Source organism: Vipera ursinii (assembly GCF_947247035.1).
Source record: "Vipera ursinii genome assembly, chromosome: 2".
Classification (NCBI taxonomy): Eukaryota; Metazoa; Chordata; class Lepidosauria; order Squamata; family Viperidae; genus Vipera; species Vipera ursinii.
Window position 1 is genome coordinate 32444170 of NC_139513.1, and position 18630 is coordinate 32462799.

The following is an 18630-nucleotide window of genomic DNA, read 5'->3' on the forward strand; positions in this document are numbered from 1 at the left end:
CGAGTTGGATTTAGCTTGGCTGGCCAACCAAAATATAATGGAACATGTAACTAGCGATACAGATTGGATAACTGATGCTTTTAATCATGCTTGTTTTCATTTTATTTATTTATCACACTACTTTTTCTAAGGTGAATTTACAGGATTTCTTTTGCAGTATTGAGAACTAAAAGAACTTTCTGGGAAGGGGAGGGGCAAGATATAACGTGGAGAACATGTAATGCTTCTGTCTTAGGTTCAATTCTTGCCATTGTTGTGACACATCTGAGCAAATCCTCTGCACAATGCAGATTTTTGAGCCCCTGTTCAAACTGCCACATAAACAAAGATGCCCTTTCTATTCCAAGATATTATTTTATTTAAATTTGTTTAGGGAATTAAGGTTTTGAAGGCAGAATGCATCATTCTACCATTCTATCTCCTTCCTTACCATTCTCTTAGGTTCATATTGGCAAATGAATAAACATTCATTTGCTAAGCACATTGCTTTGTGCTTAATTGGAAGCCACCCTGAGTCTTCGGAGAAGGGCGGGATATAAATGGGATTAAAATAAATAAATAAATAAAATAAATAAATCTGAAAAATCTATTGTAAAACAGAGATGAAGCTAGTGGTGGTAGCTTTCTGGGGTACAATGTCAGCAAATTTCTTTTTTAAGCAGGAGAAGATTGTCAGCCACTCTTTTGAATTCTTTGCATCAAGTCGAGATTAGAACGATTCGAAATTCGGCTGGAGCAATTGCTCTGGAGGTTAAAACAACTGTAGGGTTCCCTGGCAATTTACTTAAGAACAAAGCCTTCCAACAAGCAGTCTGTACACTGCATATTCATGAAAAAGGTAAGTGAACTACAAAACAAAGATGCAACTCATTCTCTTTGGAACTATGAACAAACAACTGAATGGCACATCTATTGTAAGAACAAACAAACAGCAGATTCTACTTTTCCAATTCAGGTTACTTTTTAACTGGGAGTAAATCTCTGGATGCCTGTGGGCCTATCTTTGTGCAGGTATCGCTGCAAATTTTCTGACAACCTCTACTATTCAAGATGACTATTATGCCTCTATTGCAGAACAACGTTCAAGTCTCAATGATCCTATGTGTGTTAAGATTGTGATGAATGTTTCAAATACATGTTTTCTATGCAACGTATGCATTAAAGTTAATGACAGGTTTTGTAGCTTAACCTGTTTTTTCTTCTTTTTTTGCAGTAAAAGTAAGCTTATATTCCAAAGAAATGAAATCTCATTTTTCACTGACTAAAGAAGGAACAGTGAAAAAGTTAAAAACACTATTTCTACTTTGAAACAATCCCCATAAAAACATTAGCAATTCAGTCTTTTGGCCTTCTTCTCCATAATATTTCTTGAGCCATAAAATGAAAAGCGCATCCAGGTTATAAGCAGGAACTTGATTTAGCAAAGTGCTCCTAAGCTTGACTAGCCAACTGGAAGTTTGTTAAAACCTATTTCACAAGAAACTAAGATTGATAAACCAGCATTCCCTGGCCTCCTAACATTCCATTTCATTTAGGAAAAGTAGAAATGAAAAGCTGCAGAATCAAATAGGTCAAGGTAGGCCTTTAGCTGTAGAGGTCAGTTCACATTTATTCTGCCTTTATTTAATATAATGGAGTTGTAGTCTTTTCTACTTTATAGTATATGAATTATGATCAAATAGGATAGGTGACTGCCATAACTATCCAATAATCTATATAACTTCTAAGATAAGAACATGTTGAGATAAAGGTTTTCTATCTCCTCCATTCTGCCATTCTGGAATCTGCAAAATTTGGCAAGGAGGTTGACCAAGTTCAGTAAGCAATATTAAAATTCAGGTCTTTAAGTGGCCCACTGCTACTTTTACACTGGTCTCTATCAGTCATCATGAGAAAAACATGTCTGCAGATTTAAACAGCACTGAAACAGGGCACCTGATCTCTGCTCTTTGACAACCCTTTTAACAATGACAAAGCACAGTTTCCATTTTGCTCTCATAATCTCCCTGCTGAATAAGGTCAAAAACCCATCTCACACTGTTATTTTCTAATAACTGCTATTCAGAGGAAAAATGCCTCTAATCCCGGAGAGAGCATACTGGCATGACTAATAGCTACTCTTATCCTCCATGATCTCCTTTGGAATTCACCTAAATTAATGGCCAAGCTCTATCTTCTTGTTGAAGATTTCCTGTTGCTTCAGGAGTCGGCAAGTATCACTGTATTTGCAGACTCTTTTCCCAGACAAATTGGCTGAATTGCAATAGCAACATTTCATTTGAAGAAGAAAGGGAAAGTCATAGGAATCATAGAATTATAGGGCTGGAAGGGACCTTGGAGGTCTTCTAATCCAACCCCCTGCCTCCATGGCAGGAGACCTTGAATTGTCCCAGACAGATGGCTTCCAATTCTTTCTTGAAAACCTCCAGCAATGGAGAACCCACAACTCAGGGAGGAAAATTGTTCCATTTTGTTCTCACCTTCAGGAAGAATCTGCTTAGTTCCAGGTTGGTTCTCTCTTTAACAACCTTCCACCCATTGCTTCTTGCCCTTCCCTCCACAGTTTTGGAGAATATGTTGACCCCCACCTCTCTGTGGCAGCCCCTCATGTACCAGAAGACAGCTATTATGTCACCCCTAATTCTTCCCATCATTAGGTTAGACAAACCTAGTTCCCTTTACCTTTCCTTGTCTCATTTATCCTGCAGACCCCTTATCAGCTTAGTTGCTTTTCTCTGCACTCTTTCTAGGGTATCAACATCCTTTTTGTATTGTGATGACCCGTGGTGAGATTCAAATATGTGAACAACCGGTTCTCTGCATGGATGCCACTTCTGGAAGGCCATTCTGGGCCTGGGCAACAAAAAATTAGCTACTGGTTCTGCCGAAGTGGTGCGAACCAGCTGAATTCCACCCCTGGTGGTGACCAGAATTGGATGCAATATTCAAAGTGTGGCCTCACTAGTGCTGTATTAAGTGGTACTTAATACTTCTTTTGATGCTATCCCTCTGTTGATGCAACCTGGAACTGCTCTGGCTTTTTCGGCAGCTGCAGCACACTGCTGGTTCATACTTCAGAGGTCCCTCTCACAGGTACTACTACCTATCCTCTATCTGTACATTTGATTGTTTCTTGCCTAGGTACAAGCCCTTACTTTTCTCACCACTGAACTGCATCTTGTTATCTCGGACCCAGTGTTCAAATTTGCCACAATCTTTCTGAATCTTTAGAATCCTTCTGAATCCTCGAAAGTGGTAGCAATTCTCCCCAACCTGGTGTTGTCAACAAGGTTAACAAGCTCTCATTTTATCTCCTCATCTAGATCATTGATGAAGATGTCTGAAGAGCACTGGTCCTAGAACAGAGCCTTGCGGTAGCCCACTGCATGCTTCAAGCCTTCCCCCCATATAGTTGTAGTTCCATTGAGCACTGCAATGGTTGGACAGCCAACTGCGAATCCATCTGGTGGCCATGCTGTTTGCTACATTGTTCTGTCTTATTAAGAAGGAGGTTTTGGTCTACTTTGACCAATGCTTTACTGAAGTCTAAATATGCTATATCCACAGCATTTCCCTGACTAATTTACTCACTTTATCAAAGAAGGCAATAAAATTTGTCTGGCATGATCTGTTTTTAACAAACCCATGCTGGCGTTTGGTAATTGCTTTCTATATGCAGCAATGCTGATTTTACTTGGCATCTCTTATTTTTATTTCTCTGTGCTATTGTGGGCCATTGGGCTTTTATGATTTCATTTTTCAGTTTCCCAAGCATCTTGAATTGTTTTTCCAATTCAAGTCAACCTAAGGCATCTAGAAAGTCAATCGAGACCTTAATTAATACTTTAAAATTGGTTTGAAAAAAACACAATTAAGGCTATTTTGTAGGCTTTTGAAAGAGTTTTAAGGGTCGGGAGGGACCATTTGCTCTGCTCTTTCTGCTGAATTCCCCCTGAAAGACAGGAGACCAATTGCCCACCCTTTGAACTACTGATATTTACTGTAAGAGAGTAAAAAAAAATCAAGATGGCAGATGAACACATGACCAAGGCCTCATGCTTTTGCATGTCTATAAAATGATGTATTTAACAAAGGGCTGGAGCTTTGGCTGCACAGTTGCAACTTCCCTCTTGACTTTTTTGAGTGCCTCCCACAGATGCCCCTGTTGAAATATCAGCTATCTGTGCTGCAAAGCAACCACAAACTATGCAGAGGAATACTTTTTGTCTATCTGGGTCTCTCCCTATTCAATACCCTGGCTTGACCCAAAATCTGAGTATCACTAGAAATGGAAGACAACCTCTCTCTAGTCACCTTCTGTATAATACGGATAAGAAAAGGACAGGTTGGAAAGAGTGATTCTTCTTGACTCTTGTGGTAAGATCTATGCCTTTTTAGAAACACAAGCTTTGTGAAAATTGTTATCAATATATACCCCCCACTCACCCAAACAAGTTATGTATATTTAAACCTACCGACGGTTCCAGTGTACTGTACATAACTGGAACCCTCAGTTGGTATGTTAGTAACTATGGAATCCTTCTGAGGAGATCATTTCTTTGAGTGGGTCTCAGGTGATTGGCATTCCACAAAGAGACATTTTTTCCAAGGTTGCCAAAACCAGAGAACAATCACATACCCGAGAGTGCAACCACAATCCAACTCGGCCACCATCTTTAAATATTTTTTAGCATTTGAATTTGCCAGCAGCTGTGCATTTCTGCCAGACATCTGTGGCAACCTGGACAGAAAATAAATTTCGAAGCTGTTTGGCATTTCAGTGCTGCAGCTATCCAGGGGGCCTGGTTCAATTCAACTTCCGTTGTGATGTCTTTAGGCAACTTCCACTGTCTATGTCTTGTGAATCAAGAAAACCAGAGAAGAGAATGAAGAAGACGGGGGTTGGGGGTGGGGGTTGAGAAACAAAACATCCCAAAGCAAAATGGCTGTAGTGGCTAGCCTTATCAAGTTGCCCCTAAAACACAAAACATGTGACCTGTGGATTGGATCGAGCTATTGACAGCAAATTGACAACTTCCATCCATTTTGGGCGGTTGTTATTTTTTTCCTAACTGAATTTGTAGAATACAGCAAGAAAAAAAAGTATTTTTGAAGGCAAACGGGAGGATCTGTGCATCTTTCCTGCAGTCTGCACCAAGCACCACCGCAATCATTAAAATACCCCTGCTGATTCCCTGCTGATGCCAGCAAGTGCATAGCGATGTCTCCTGCCAAATACTGGCAGGAGACATAATTGCTGCATGCTATGTTACAAAGGCAATGGGGAGTAGGAAGAACATCAAATTGCTACATTGTTGAAAGTCCAAATTTACGCCCATCTTTATTGCTTTGGGGATAAATTTACTTGCTTTGGTAAAAAAAAAAGCAGAGAACTTTGCCTTTTTATTTATGAGTGTATGTGTTTCTAAACAGATCTAGCTTCCTAGGGCTGATTTACACTAGCTGTTGGCCTCAGTGTCAATAGCTTCAGAAAGCTGGCTGGCTGGCGCACAAGAGAAATGGGTAGTGCTTCTGCAGAGGTAGATGTGAACAGGCAACTCCATAGAGGAACTGTCAGTTGAATTGCTGCGATGTCTACTGGGGGTTTTTAAGCATGTCCCCTGTGATTGCAGAAGTCAGGGCTGCTTTGCAGAAATCTCTGTCCAGAGGGAGGGTTCATATCTGCAGCCCTGTAAGGTATGAGGAGGTGTTGAAATGAATGGAACTGTCCTGACTTCCAGTCCTGTCACTGAGCCATCCAATTCTGAGAATTATCCAGCCATCCATGCATTTTACCCTGAAGAATCACTGATGAGCTGCTAGCATCCTGACTATTCAGGGCACACTGGAGGACAATTAGGAAATGACAACACCTCTGGGACATTGATTTCACTTGCTAAACATTATTCATTACTGTCCTTTAGTAGAGATTTCCCCCCACCCCTCCGGAGGTGACTGGCAGAGTTTAACATGCCAGGCACTTTCTCTGCTCTTATTTCTTTTCAGTTTTGTGTTTGGGGTGTGGACTTCTGTTGGAGCTAAGGAAGGAGAAACCCACTTTGAGAAACCCACAGGAGTTTTGTACTCTCAGTATGCCATAGTATCATTAAAATTTGGGACTGCCCGTGACATGGCTATGCTTACAACTTGGCCTCTTTGTATCTTTTATATTATAAATTAATGCATATATGGCATTTGTGATACCAGAGCGGACCCTTTTTCCTCAACTCATACAGAAGTCCACACTCCAAAATACAAAACTTAGTTAAAAATATCCTTGTCATGATTATGCCTACAACTTGGCTCCTTTATTACTGGAGAAATGCTGATGGTTTCTATAATACAACACAGTGGTACCTTTTTTCTGACTGTAGAACAGGATGTTAGGAATGACACCAGTTATATCTCTATTTAAAAATGGCCCCAGGTCAAGTTAGTGGAAGCTTACTATATATTAGATTTCGGTTGCATCCTTTTTTCAGGTAGCCTTTGGGCAGTGGTGGGATTCAAATAACTTAACATCTGGTTCTCTGCGTGGATGCAGGCCTGGGCCTCCCAGGCCTAGAACGACTTCCGGAAGTGCCATCAGCGTACTTCCTGTGCACTGTTCTAGGCCTGAGAGGCCTCCTACAAGCCTCCAAGGCCTAGAAAAGACTTCTGGAAGTGACATCGATGCACTTGCGGTGGGCCATTCTAGGCCTGGGAGGGCTCCACCAGGCCTAGAACAGACTTCCCGAAGTGACATCAATGCACATCAATGCCTGGGAGGCCTAGAATGGACTTCCAGAAGCAGCATGGGTTCAGTCAGTTTTCCAAACTCAACAAAACTTAGCTACTGGTTCTACCGAATTGGTGCAAACCGGCTAAATCCCACCACTGCCTTTGGGTTACTATCATAATAAAGCTTGTCTATCATGGTCATAAGTGGTGATAGTCATAAAACATTTTTAATGACCTGTTTTGCTGGTAGTAGTTAAGCAAATGTCATGCTTGCTAAGTGAACACACAATGAACCAACAGTCATTAGCAAATCAATGGTCCACTTGGGCTGGTTTTCCCCAAAACTGGGAGGAAATACTAGTTTTCAGCAAAAAATATCGTAAAATATGTCAGCTGAACATTGTAAATGTGGGTCGTTTGCCAAGCACCTGAAGTGGGTATGCATTCACATATACAAACAAATTTACAAATTCTAATTAGTATAAACCACTATAAAATCACTCATATCAAATTCTGATCAATCCAGAAGTGCACTCTCAAAATCTGTTAAACTTCAGGAGGAAATTTTGTAATTTTTTTTTTGGAAAGAAATACAATCAAAATTCAAATTACTCTAGAATTTTAGTCACTAAGTTATTTAGTGGCATGAAATATTTTATGAGAGCTGCCATAAAGGTGGTTGAAATGAAACCCCCCCTGCAAATAAATAATATTCTCCAGATTTAGAACAATGTTCTAACATATGGAAATCCTCACCATATGTTTGTATGATGTCCACAAAAAGAGGTTGGAAATAAATGCATGAGGGATATAGTTTTATAAATCCACACATTCTTCCCTGATGTTAGATCCACTTCTATAACTTTTTTAAGGTTTTCAGTGCAGAGGATTCTGTACTAGAAAGTAATCTAACAGGTGTGACCCCAGGGCAAGGTCAAAAATATCAAGATGGTGCCTGCAATGGAATGGCTAAAATACCGTCATTTATTTTATTTCTGTCATGACTTTTTTAACCATAATCTGCAGATAGCCCTGAAAACTAAATATAATGCTGACAAATAAATATTATATTAATATCTCAAGACTAATAATCCAGACGAGTAATATTATTAAGGTAAAGGTAAAGGTTCCCCCGCACATGCGTGCTAGTCGTATCCAACTCTAGGGGCTGGTGCTCATCTCTGTTTCAAAGCCAAAGAGCCAGCACTTGTCCGAGGACATCTCCGTGGTCATGTGGCCGGCATGACTAGACACCAAAGGCGCACGGAACACTGTTACCTTCCCACCGTAGTGGTCCCTATTTTTCTACTTGCATTTTTACGTGCTTTCGAACTGCTAGGTTGGCAGAAGCTGGGACGAGTAACAGGCGCTCACTCTGTTACACGGCACTTGGGATTTGACCCGCCAAACTGCCGACCTTCTGATCGACAAGCTCAGCGTCCTAACCCACTGAGCCACAGGGTCCCTTCATATTCATATTCATATTACAGACACCCAAATGCTAGAGATGTATGAGTCTTACAGGCATTGTTGATATGAACCATTGTGGACATATCCAGTGATTTCTTTTCAGAAATAAAAATAGTCTAGTGACTGGATATTCAGGTTTCTTGACATGTTTACGATTCACAGCAACAGTGCCATTATTTTAGTCTTTTCATGACATTTGCCTGGGTGAAGGCTATTTCCTCATAATTGACTATTTTTGCCAATGTGCATCCATATCCAGTGCCAATCCAACAACATTTAATCAGATGGAGGCATTTTTACAAGTTAGGATGTCTGATCTTGTTGGGGTCACCACTAATCATGTGCAGTGTCTCCATCTAGACATTGATGACGGCCGAACACCTGGCACTTTCTTTCCTTGACACATATTAACAGTATAAATTGCACATAGCTGTGGACACTTGTTTAAAATGTGATTGCTTATGAGAATGGCAAGTCAGAGCGCTTTTATTGTTATGGCCTTTTGAGAAGGATAAGGCATTGCTCAGTTGAATGGGGTATATTACTCTTCATTTCAGTGACCCTGTACTCCTTGTACAATACTGTTTGTTGTGGTGTCAGGGAATGCCTGTGAAATTAAAAATAAAATTCATGCTAAACAAGTTGCAGCTATTTCTCTCAAATGTGACCTGAGGAAAAATTGCCCACAAAATTCTCTTTAATTTTTCTTTCAAAAAGTGATTCCTGCCAAAACAGTTTAAAATCAAGAAAACACAAAGAAAAGGCTAAGTGATGCTAAAAGTAACAGTTAAGATTGTAAGACAGTTCAGAAAAAAACGATAGTTACATACAAAATTCATGACAAAGGTCTAAGAGGTTTGAGGGAGTATTAAAATTTTTTATCTGAACTGTTTCCTTGCTTTATTACACCACCACATTACAAACAAAAAAATTATGACAAACATGATTTCTCTCTGTTGTTAGTTACACATTAACAAGAAAACCATTCTACCCAAGTGGGGCCAAAACAGAAGATGTGAAAAATAAAAATGAGAATTAGTTTATATATCGAACAGTGGTTTGAACAAAAAGCCAGACTGTTAATACTTTGGGGCATCAAAATGTAAGCGGCTTTGTGCGTTAGCGTTTGTCTATATGTACATGCGTGTATGCGTGTGTGTGTGTGTGTGAACAAATAGCTTCTTCGTTAGACTGTACCTCACTGCTGAGAAAATTGCATTGTTATTTCTGTTTAAATTTACTTGGGGGAAAAGAACAATACTAGTTACATGAAGAAAGACAGCACAAATTAACTCCTTAAGGATTACTGCAACTCCAATGTTTCTCTATACGGAGCACATATCTTAAGGAGCTTTGAAAAGAAAACAAAGAAATATATCTATAGATCTATAGATCTATAGATATATATATATATAACTCAACAATCCTAGCAATTTATAATGCATATACAGATGTTCACCTGCATCCTTTTGATTCTCTATATAAAAGAGAGAGAAAGCAGCAAGGAGAAAAGAGAGAAACAAGAACAGATATGCAGAATTAATGAGCAAGTGGATCAAAAGGCCCCCAGTTATGTGTGATATATGACATTCATAAAGAAAAGAAGTTGCCCAATCTCTCCCACCCACCTAAAATCATGGAGATCATAATACCATGTGTCTTGCCAAGAAAGAATTTAATCATTGTGCAAAGAAAAATAAATGGGTGTTGAAGTGGTTTCACTCTGCAAACACATATTGCGAATTAGATCAGCAAATGAATATACATAAAATATGTTCTGTTCAAAGGTTGCTATATTGCAAGAAGCTAAAATAGCATTCTGCTTGAGAGTAACAGACAAGAGACGTGAAAGAGTTGATGTCCAACGAGGATGGTTTTCGGTGGTTTTACTCAGAGGTTGTTACAAACTTCAGAAAGCAAAAAAAACATTTGGGACATGTTTCGTAGCTGAACTGTAACCCCGTGCTCCCAGGTGTGGTAACTCCCTTTCGATTGTGTACCAGTGACAAGTGTTTACAAATTGGGGTTACACATAAGCAAAGTAAAAATGCATTCAGGTCACAGACAGAAAGAAAGGAAAAAAAACTTACAGACAAATTGGAGTTTGTCACAAACAAACAAACAAAAAGAAAAAAAGAAAGAAAAAGAAAAAAAGAAAACCGGCTGAATTTTTCTAACCTGTTTTTTTTAGGCTGATTAAAAAGTGAGTCGACTGTCACACTGGGACTTTCACAGACAGAAGCAACAGACAAGCCAATGCTCAAAGACTCAAAGCGAGGAAAATGGGTTGGTTTGGCTCTGGATTGGACGGAGGAAATGACAACGGAAAAGAGCAAAGGCAGCGAGGAGAGGTGGAAGGAAGGTACTCACGAATGGTTAAATCCATCACTTGAGAGGCCAAGCAGAAGACAGGATGCTCATACATTTCTCTCTTTTTCCCTATAAAAGAGGATTTGGGCATGCAAGAGGCTTAGGTCAGAGGTAAAGAGGTTATAGGTCATAGGTCAGAGGAAAACTTTACATTAGCTTCAAAGGAAAGTAGCTGTAGAGTATTTGGGGATACATACAGGAAAGAAAATTAAAATAAAACGGGAGATTTAAAATTGGGCGTTTACTGGATTAACCATTCAGCATGCTCATGAGTCACAAAAGAGATTGTGCCCATGATTCTAAAGGTTTGTTCTGAATTTTTGGTAGGAATATAATGATCAGAACATCACAAACAGGAGGAAATTGAATTCTGTTGATTAAAGGCTCCGAGATACTAAGGAGTTTAGCCTTTAGTATCTAAGGTTTTCACAGGTATTTCTTCATAAACATAGCCTCAAATAGCATTGCTGATCATTGTTACTTATCTTAATTTTAATGCATTCTAGATATTGAGATAGAATAAGGCATTTCATTTCCAAATGATTAGACTCCTTTCAGGAAACAGGTTGCACAATATGCATATAAATATACATATAAATATATAATATGTATTTAAAGTTAAAAACAATTTAAAAAAGCAACTCCTAGTGAGTGGACTATGCTCATGAGAGAAAACCTGAGGCATGCAACTTGCTGATGTTGGGTTGTTTGAATTAACAATCCCAGCATGCTTTGAAACTGATGCAACCACTTTTTCTAGAGGCAACATAGAAAAGTGGCTGAACCAACCACAAACAAGGAAAAGGAGAAGCAGAAGAGAGCAAGGTAGTGTGGGATGAAGTACTTCTCTGAAAACAACAGCTGGATTTTTTTTTTAAAAAAAAAGGAGAGAGAAAGAGAGAGAGAGAGAGAAAAAAAACTAAAAAAAAAGTTTGTTGCTTCAAAGTTTCCCAGAACCTAAAGTCACAGTGCCAAAAAAAGAGGGCAGAGAATTAAAACACAATCAAGAAGAATTGAGGCACAAAAGGAAAAAATGCACGCTAACTGTTCTACGTTTTGTGGGAAATGAATGCATTTTTACTTACAGGTCATAAAGTTTGTTTTTGCATAGATATATCTGAAAGAAGAGAGCACAGCTTACCGACAAAGTTAGTGAGGGTTAGACAGAGACCTAGGTAGCCCAGGGTCTATTCAAAAGGAAAACAACAAGCCCAGAGCTGTTTTTCAACTGGAGTTCCTCCCATGTCTTCATGAAGCAGATTTAAACATTGAAATTTGTAACAGAGTTCACCAATTAAAACCCGTGAAGTAGAAGGCTTGGATAAATTGCTCGATAGCTCAGCACTCAGGAGACCTGCTTTCCTTCTCTATTTTCACTGCTCATTACCGAGTCAAGAGTTGATAAACATCCTTTTAGTGCCCAATTCTTAAGTGTTTCTCACTGGATGCATAACAATGAATTCATTACCACTGGTACACAATTTGCATTGTCAATGGGGGCGGGGGGAAACATTGAAAGAGAGGAAGTATATCAGTGTACAGACCCTGGAAATATGTGACTTATCACAACAGACCTTCTGACAAGCAAGGACTAGAAGAAAGAAATCGAATAGTGATATTCATTCTGCCAGGGTTATTCCTCAAAGTGAACACAGTAAAGCTTCACGGCTCACATAGGACAAGGAACCACAATCCATATTGCACGATTCCAGTTTCACATTTCACAGCAAGATATTTTTACCAGAGTTTTACATTACTATTCAGCAACAACCGAGTAACAAGGAAAATTGATGAATGCATAAAGATCTATTCGCATGTATAATTAGATTCCTGCCAAAAGCGTATCTTCAAGCAAGTTTTAAAATGTCTTTTTGATGGCTACATGTGTCTTTGGTCACTAATTGTTATTCTTTCCTAATGTAAAAGGTCAGCAATATCAGCTGCGGCAAATTTAGAGTGACAAGAATGAGATCTGAAGCCAGCACAAGGCCAACTGACTTGACAGGAGCTGCTGTACAAAAAGGGAAGGTGGCAAACATTATCCAGGGAAAAATAGACATTTTAATTAGCTTCTAAAGAAACGAGTGCCATGCAAACATTTCTGAGTTTTTGCTCATCCAATTGTCCAATGAACCCATTGTCACAAGCAGTGATATGTTGATTCCACTCTCTTTTTTGGGGGGATGGAGGGAAATATATGCTGGAGTTTGATTACTGGCCTATGCAAGATTATCCTATTCTCTTATTTCGCTTTATGTTTTAAAAATCTATTTACGTCTGCTTATCTGAGAGTGATATACACAGATAATCTTTGTTTTTAATGCAGCTTTTAAAAATCTTCTTCTCTGAAAGAGGATGCTAACATTGAAGTTAAGAATTAAATTACCTTACCTTCGATTTTTGCATATTCTGATAGCCGAGTATAGTTAGTCAATGCCGCTTGTTCTAAGCATTTACGGATGACAGCTTTTACCTCCTCTTGAGGGACAGGAGTAACTATGTCTTTCATCAAAACCTTGATATAAGGAAGCATTGATTTATTATGTCTTCTTAATTATTATTATTTGTAAAATATATTTTATCTACCCTCCCAATGCCCTTTGTCTCCCTCTTCTGGCCAGAAAAGAAGACAGCAGTAGCCTTATCCATTGGTCTTTGAAACCTTCGGACTCAATCTCTGAGGCTCACAATCTGATTTTTTAATTTATAATTTGAAACACTGCATGAGATGATGAAGGATGTGCAACAAATCTACATAAGACATACATTATATAAAATGTCTACGTGGCATCTCAAAGTCACAATTTTCTTTCGCCTTTACCAAGATTGATTTTTGACTTTTAGAAATTAATTATCTTCTTATACTGCAACATAATAGAGCAATATCATCTGATTTTACCACTTGGCGAACCTCAGCCACAATAAATAATATAGTTCTTAAGATGCGACGGGACTGCATGGTTTTTAAACCTAATGTCTCTGGTATTTACAGTTTCAAGGAATTTTATGACTGTGAAATCACCCTGCGTATGGCATTAACACACACAGAGACACCAATAAAGAAGTCACAGCTCCATTAAATAAAAGTCCAGAGATTATGTGATAGATTGATTTTGTATGATTTATAGAATGTTTTAATTATATGCAACCATAAATTAGAATATCAAGCTTCCAAGTGTAATTTCCATACGCTGATGATTTGAATGAAATCCATAGCTGTGTACGCCAAAGACTTTTTGTGCAACCACCAGTCTCCTCAGATCAGCTTCGGAAGATCTCCTCAACCTCTAGAATGGGTTTCTGTAGATGGAAAGAATCGTTCTCTCCTTGGTATATTGCTGAGCAAAGCAGCCTTCACTCTCCACAGTGAAATAATGGCTTTTGTATTTAGGAGAAAAGTAGCTCAGCCTTCCATGCAGTACCATAACTGAAACACATCTCAGTCCCTATATACGAAGCTTCATTGAAAGGATAGGTTGATTACTTCAGATACAATTGAGGTAATGGAAGGACCATAACTCCTGGAAGGACAACTTGAGTCATCCCAACCATATAAACTAGTGTATACAAGGCCTAAGATGAAAGTAGGATTAATAGAATCATGCACAGTAGGAGAAAAAAAATATTTCTCCCAATCATTGTTTCCAAGAAGATGGAAAGGAAAATTAACTTCCTTTCTTCAATCCAATATAATCCAAACCAATTTAAATTCTACTAAATGAAGATGGCCAAATATGGAAACTAGGTCACTGCCTTAGCCTTTCAATAATCTTAACAAAATAATAGAGAGTTGGAAGAGACCTTGGAGGTCATCTAGTCCAACCCCCTGCTCAGGCAGGAAACCCTATACCATTTCAGGCAAATGGCTGTCCAGTCTCTTCTTAAAAACCTTCAGTTGTGGAGCATCCACAACTACTGGAGGCAAGTTGTTCCACTGATCAATTGTTCTAACTGTCAGGAAATTTCTTCTTAGTTCTAGGTTGCATCTCTCTTTGATTAGTTTCCATCCATTGCTTCCTTTCCTGCCTTCAGGTGGTTTGGAGAATAGGTTGACCCCCTCTTCTTTGTGGCAGCCCCTGAGATATTCGTCTTATGCTTACCCGTTCCAGGAGTGATAAAGTAGCTTTTAAAGCTCCTTCTGGTCGGCCAAATGGGAAGCAATACCTAGAAATAATACATAGTTTTTTAAAATATTTTTACTACATATTACTTTATATATTTACATCAATATGGCCAGATCATGTCCCAGTCACTGTCCCTAGTTAAAGAAAACAGCTATTTTGGATTTAAACACAAAATGTGAGCCAAAGGCTGCTCATCACCATAGCATCACTTTTAATTAATAAATATAGGTACTCGTATGACTACAATTGGGACCAGAATATATTTTGCTAAGCACAGTGGTTGCTAAATGAGTTGTGCCTGATTTTACCACCTTTTTTTTGGCCTCAGTTGTTAAGTGAATCACCACAGTTGTTACATAAGTGACTTAGTCGGTTGTTAAGGAAATCCAGCTTCCCCATTGACTTTGCTTGTCGGAAGCCAGCTAAGAAGGTGATCATGTGGCCCCAGGATGCTGCAACCATTGTAAATACATGCTGGTTGCTAACTGCCCACATTTTGGACATGTGACTGTGGGGATGCTGTGATGGTCACAAATGTGAGGAGCAGACATAAGCCACCTTTTTCATCATCATTGTAACTTTGAACAGTCACTTTATGAATGGTTATATGTCAGGGGTCTTCAAACTTGGCCCTTTTATGACTTGCGGACTTCAACTCCCAGAATTCCTCAGCCAGGCATGTATGATCACAAAAGTCAAGATGATGGCTCTGATGGGATGACTGAAGTTCTAGTAAAAACATCTGGGGTATTTCCTCTGAGGGGATGGCTGTCATCTACTGATTCAAAAAGCAAGATTTCCCCTTCCTTCTATATTCCCTCTTCTCAAAATACATCCAAGAAGATCACAAAACCCTCCCAAGAAGAGTTTTAGGTTAGGAGACTTTAAGGAGGAACAGACAGTCTTATGGACTGTCTTCTTTAGGAAGCCTTCCATTCCTAAATGGAATATTACTCACATAACAATAGATTTCAACCATTAATAAATTTAAGTGGAACTGGATCACCTTGGGGTAATGGTAAATTTTAAACTTACAGTTGCAGTTCTTCTATTAAGCATTCAGCTGCAACTCTTAATTACTGTAATTGCTACTACTGAAGCAAGCCATGATAACTCCAACGGACATGACTGCAGATTTGGAAATTGAAATAGACGTTATTACCTAAAATGCGTGATTTGATTTTCCAATAACAATCGCAGCCGCTCTTTGATTTCTTCAAACCGCTCTTTTTCTTCTACTGTTACTGTTCCTATTCCATCAGGCCTGAAGGAAAAAAACACACTATGAATAATTTGAAAGCTGTCTTATGAATCATCACCCCTGTAATCCAGAGTGTGTACTTCTTTACACTCTTAATTAAAAAAAAATAGTGCGAATAAATAGTATCATTTCAATTACAAACATTTGAAATTGCTGGTGGAGTCCTGCAGACTTGGTTGCATGTATGAGCCTCTGAACAGAGAATCTACTCCCTTATTTTGATCTGCCCTGTACACTAGGTAATCCTGCTGATCAAAATACCTGAATTGTGTGGATTACAACACCCAATTTTAGATGGAAGCTAATGAGCTAAGAGGTTCTGGCTGTGCCTCTGCCTTTCGATGGAAACCGTACACTTTCATATGTCATGTTTTAGAAACCGTTTTGGAGATTATTTTTTGTTTTATCATAAGCACCATTTTTCACCAGGACATGCTTAAGCTACCCACATACAGATCAGGAAATACTTGTTGTGATCATTTGTGGCAGGAGGTGCAAAACTAAAGTTACTGAATATTGTAGCTATTGAGGGTCATCTTCTGGGAGTATCATTAATCTTGGTAGACTTTTTGGGAGTGCAGGGGGGTGGAGAATGGCTGCTTGTATGCTTCTGAAAAAAGCAACATGTCCAATCAACATTTTAGATGAAAAGTACAGTACTCTTGAGTCATGCCTGACTCCTGTCGTTTTCTTGATAGATTTACTAAAGTAGGTTTCCATTGTTTTCTTACAAGATTTTTTTTTAAACTCCCATCCCAGTCTAAACCTTTGGAAATCCCATGTGTTCATCAGTTAGCAAATTAAAGGTGAGAGCTGACATATAAGAAATATGAGAAACAGTAGCTTTAATAGAAATGATTGTTTTTCCCTGGGGAAGTATCAAAGATCTTGTTAAAGCGGACAAACAATAACCTATCTTGTACTTTCTTTTAACATGAACAATCACTGTTGCTAATACTGAACTCATTAAGTACTTATCTGAACAAGTGGTAGATTTTCCCTGATTTGCAAACAATGTAAGCATAAGACCAGCTTAAATCAAAATGGTTTATCTGAGTTCATGTTTTAATAAACAGTCACCAGAACCAAAAATTATAATTCTGGATAAGAGCGTTTGACACCACTGTTATAATATCTATTTTATTTATTCATTTAAAACATTTATATAGCCACCCAGCTCCAAATCTATTAGCATAGGACACAGTATTGTATCAGCTTTAGTGTGTAAAGAGAGATGAGATACTAATAGTCAAGAAGGCAATTTTCTAATGGCTTTCCTGAAAAGATCTTATTCAAGATTGAAAAGAACGATCAACAACTTTTGCCTTCCATAGTGGGCAACCATTTGCAGGGAGTTTGAAACTCACTTACTCCAGATCTCTACTCAGTCTGCCTTTACAGCTTCCCTGACAGTTGTGTATCCACATATTCTCTGTTTAAACACCTCCAGTAAAGGAGAATTCATCATTTTCCAGAGCAGTCTGTTTCCCTGTTAAAAAGCTCTTATCACTGGGTCCCACCCCCCCATTGTTTTTTTTAAAAAAATCTATGTTCTTATATTTCCTTTTGAAAGACAAGTGCTTTTTTTCTCCCTAATGTTTATCTATGGATCTTGTGCCTATAAAGTAGCTACGTTAGTCCTTTGCTGGAATAAATATTAGGCATCTCTATTATTTAGCATCTCTATTTACGTAACAAAGAGGAAGGACCCAAGAGTATCAAAAAACATGCTTTTGTATCCCTATTCATTGCTGCCACAATATGTGTGTGTGTATGAAATCTCCTGACTGCCCAAACCTGCTCTAAATTCAGATCAGAAAATGAGTCAATGATAAGTGTATTCCTTTTTTCTATGGGCAACCAATATCACAAGCATTTGTGTATTTGTGTGTAGGGTGTAGCTGAAAGTACCTGCTTCTAAGGATAATGTAAGTCTTAAAACTGAATAAATGTTTTTTTTTATTTAAACCTGCCCCCCTCCATGTTTGGATTAAGCTTTCTAAGTCCTTGGTACTAGGCTAGTTTTGCTACACAAAAGACTTGGCAAGGGATTACGAAGCTTGTAATGAACCTCCTGTCAAGGGTTAATTGGGAAGCTTTATGTTCCTTTTAAAGACCCAAAATGTTCCCAAGATTTTTTTTTCAAACTGCAATCTGTATAGTCAATTTATGACCTAAAGATGCAAAAAAACCTCAAACTACAAATACATTAAAAAGAAATATGAATAAATAAATATTACTAGCAGGGTATATAAGTTCAACATTTTAAAATGAATTCTTAACTTCTTTTAAAATAATGAAGATCTGGATTGAAAAAAAATTAAATGGGGAAAATAAATTGTAAATCGTATACTGAGACTTAATGCTTAAGTGCAATGAAGCTTTCTAGTCTTGTCTTCGTCATATGCTTTCAGGGCAGATCGCCAGAGCAGATCCCATAGTGCCTGCAAGTTACAGAAGGGAAATAAGAGTTGATTTCTTCCTGATCTAACCTTGATGTTAAATTCCATTGAAACGAATTGATCGAGGCTGTAGTAGCTGTCAGTAACCATGTACACAAATGCCTCAATGATACCGGGAAGATTTCCCATGCATTTAATGACTTCTGGGTTTCTAAATCTTGTTATGCTGTTAATATCATTAGAAGACTGCTCATAACCCTAGAAAAACAATTTGGGCTTCATT

General features: G+C 38.4%; 1 protein-coding gene across 6 annotated transcripts in view; it reads right to left on the reverse strand.

Moving 5' to 3' along the window:
- The window catches only part of CADPS (calcium dependent secretion activator), a gene marked incomplete at both ends in the record, with an annotated part of 451723 nt that overhangs the window by 132208 nt on the left and 300885 nt on the right, over positions 1-18630 (reverse strand). For 2 of the 6 annotated variants that reach the window (XM_083355953.1, XM_083355954.1), the window contains 4 exons: positions 10557-10629; positions 12952-13075; positions 14661-14724; positions 15847-15948. In XM_083355953.1, coding sequence (XP_083212079.1) covers positions 10557-10629; positions 12952-13075; positions 14661-14724; positions 15847-15948 — 363 coding nt within the window. Of the gene's footprint in view, positions 1-9649; positions 9668-10556; positions 10630-12951; positions 13076-14660; positions 14725-15846; positions 15949-18630 lie in introns of all 6 variants that reach the window. The other 4 variants (XM_083355958.1, XM_083355955.1, XM_083355956.1 and 1 more) reach the window with 3 other exon arrangements.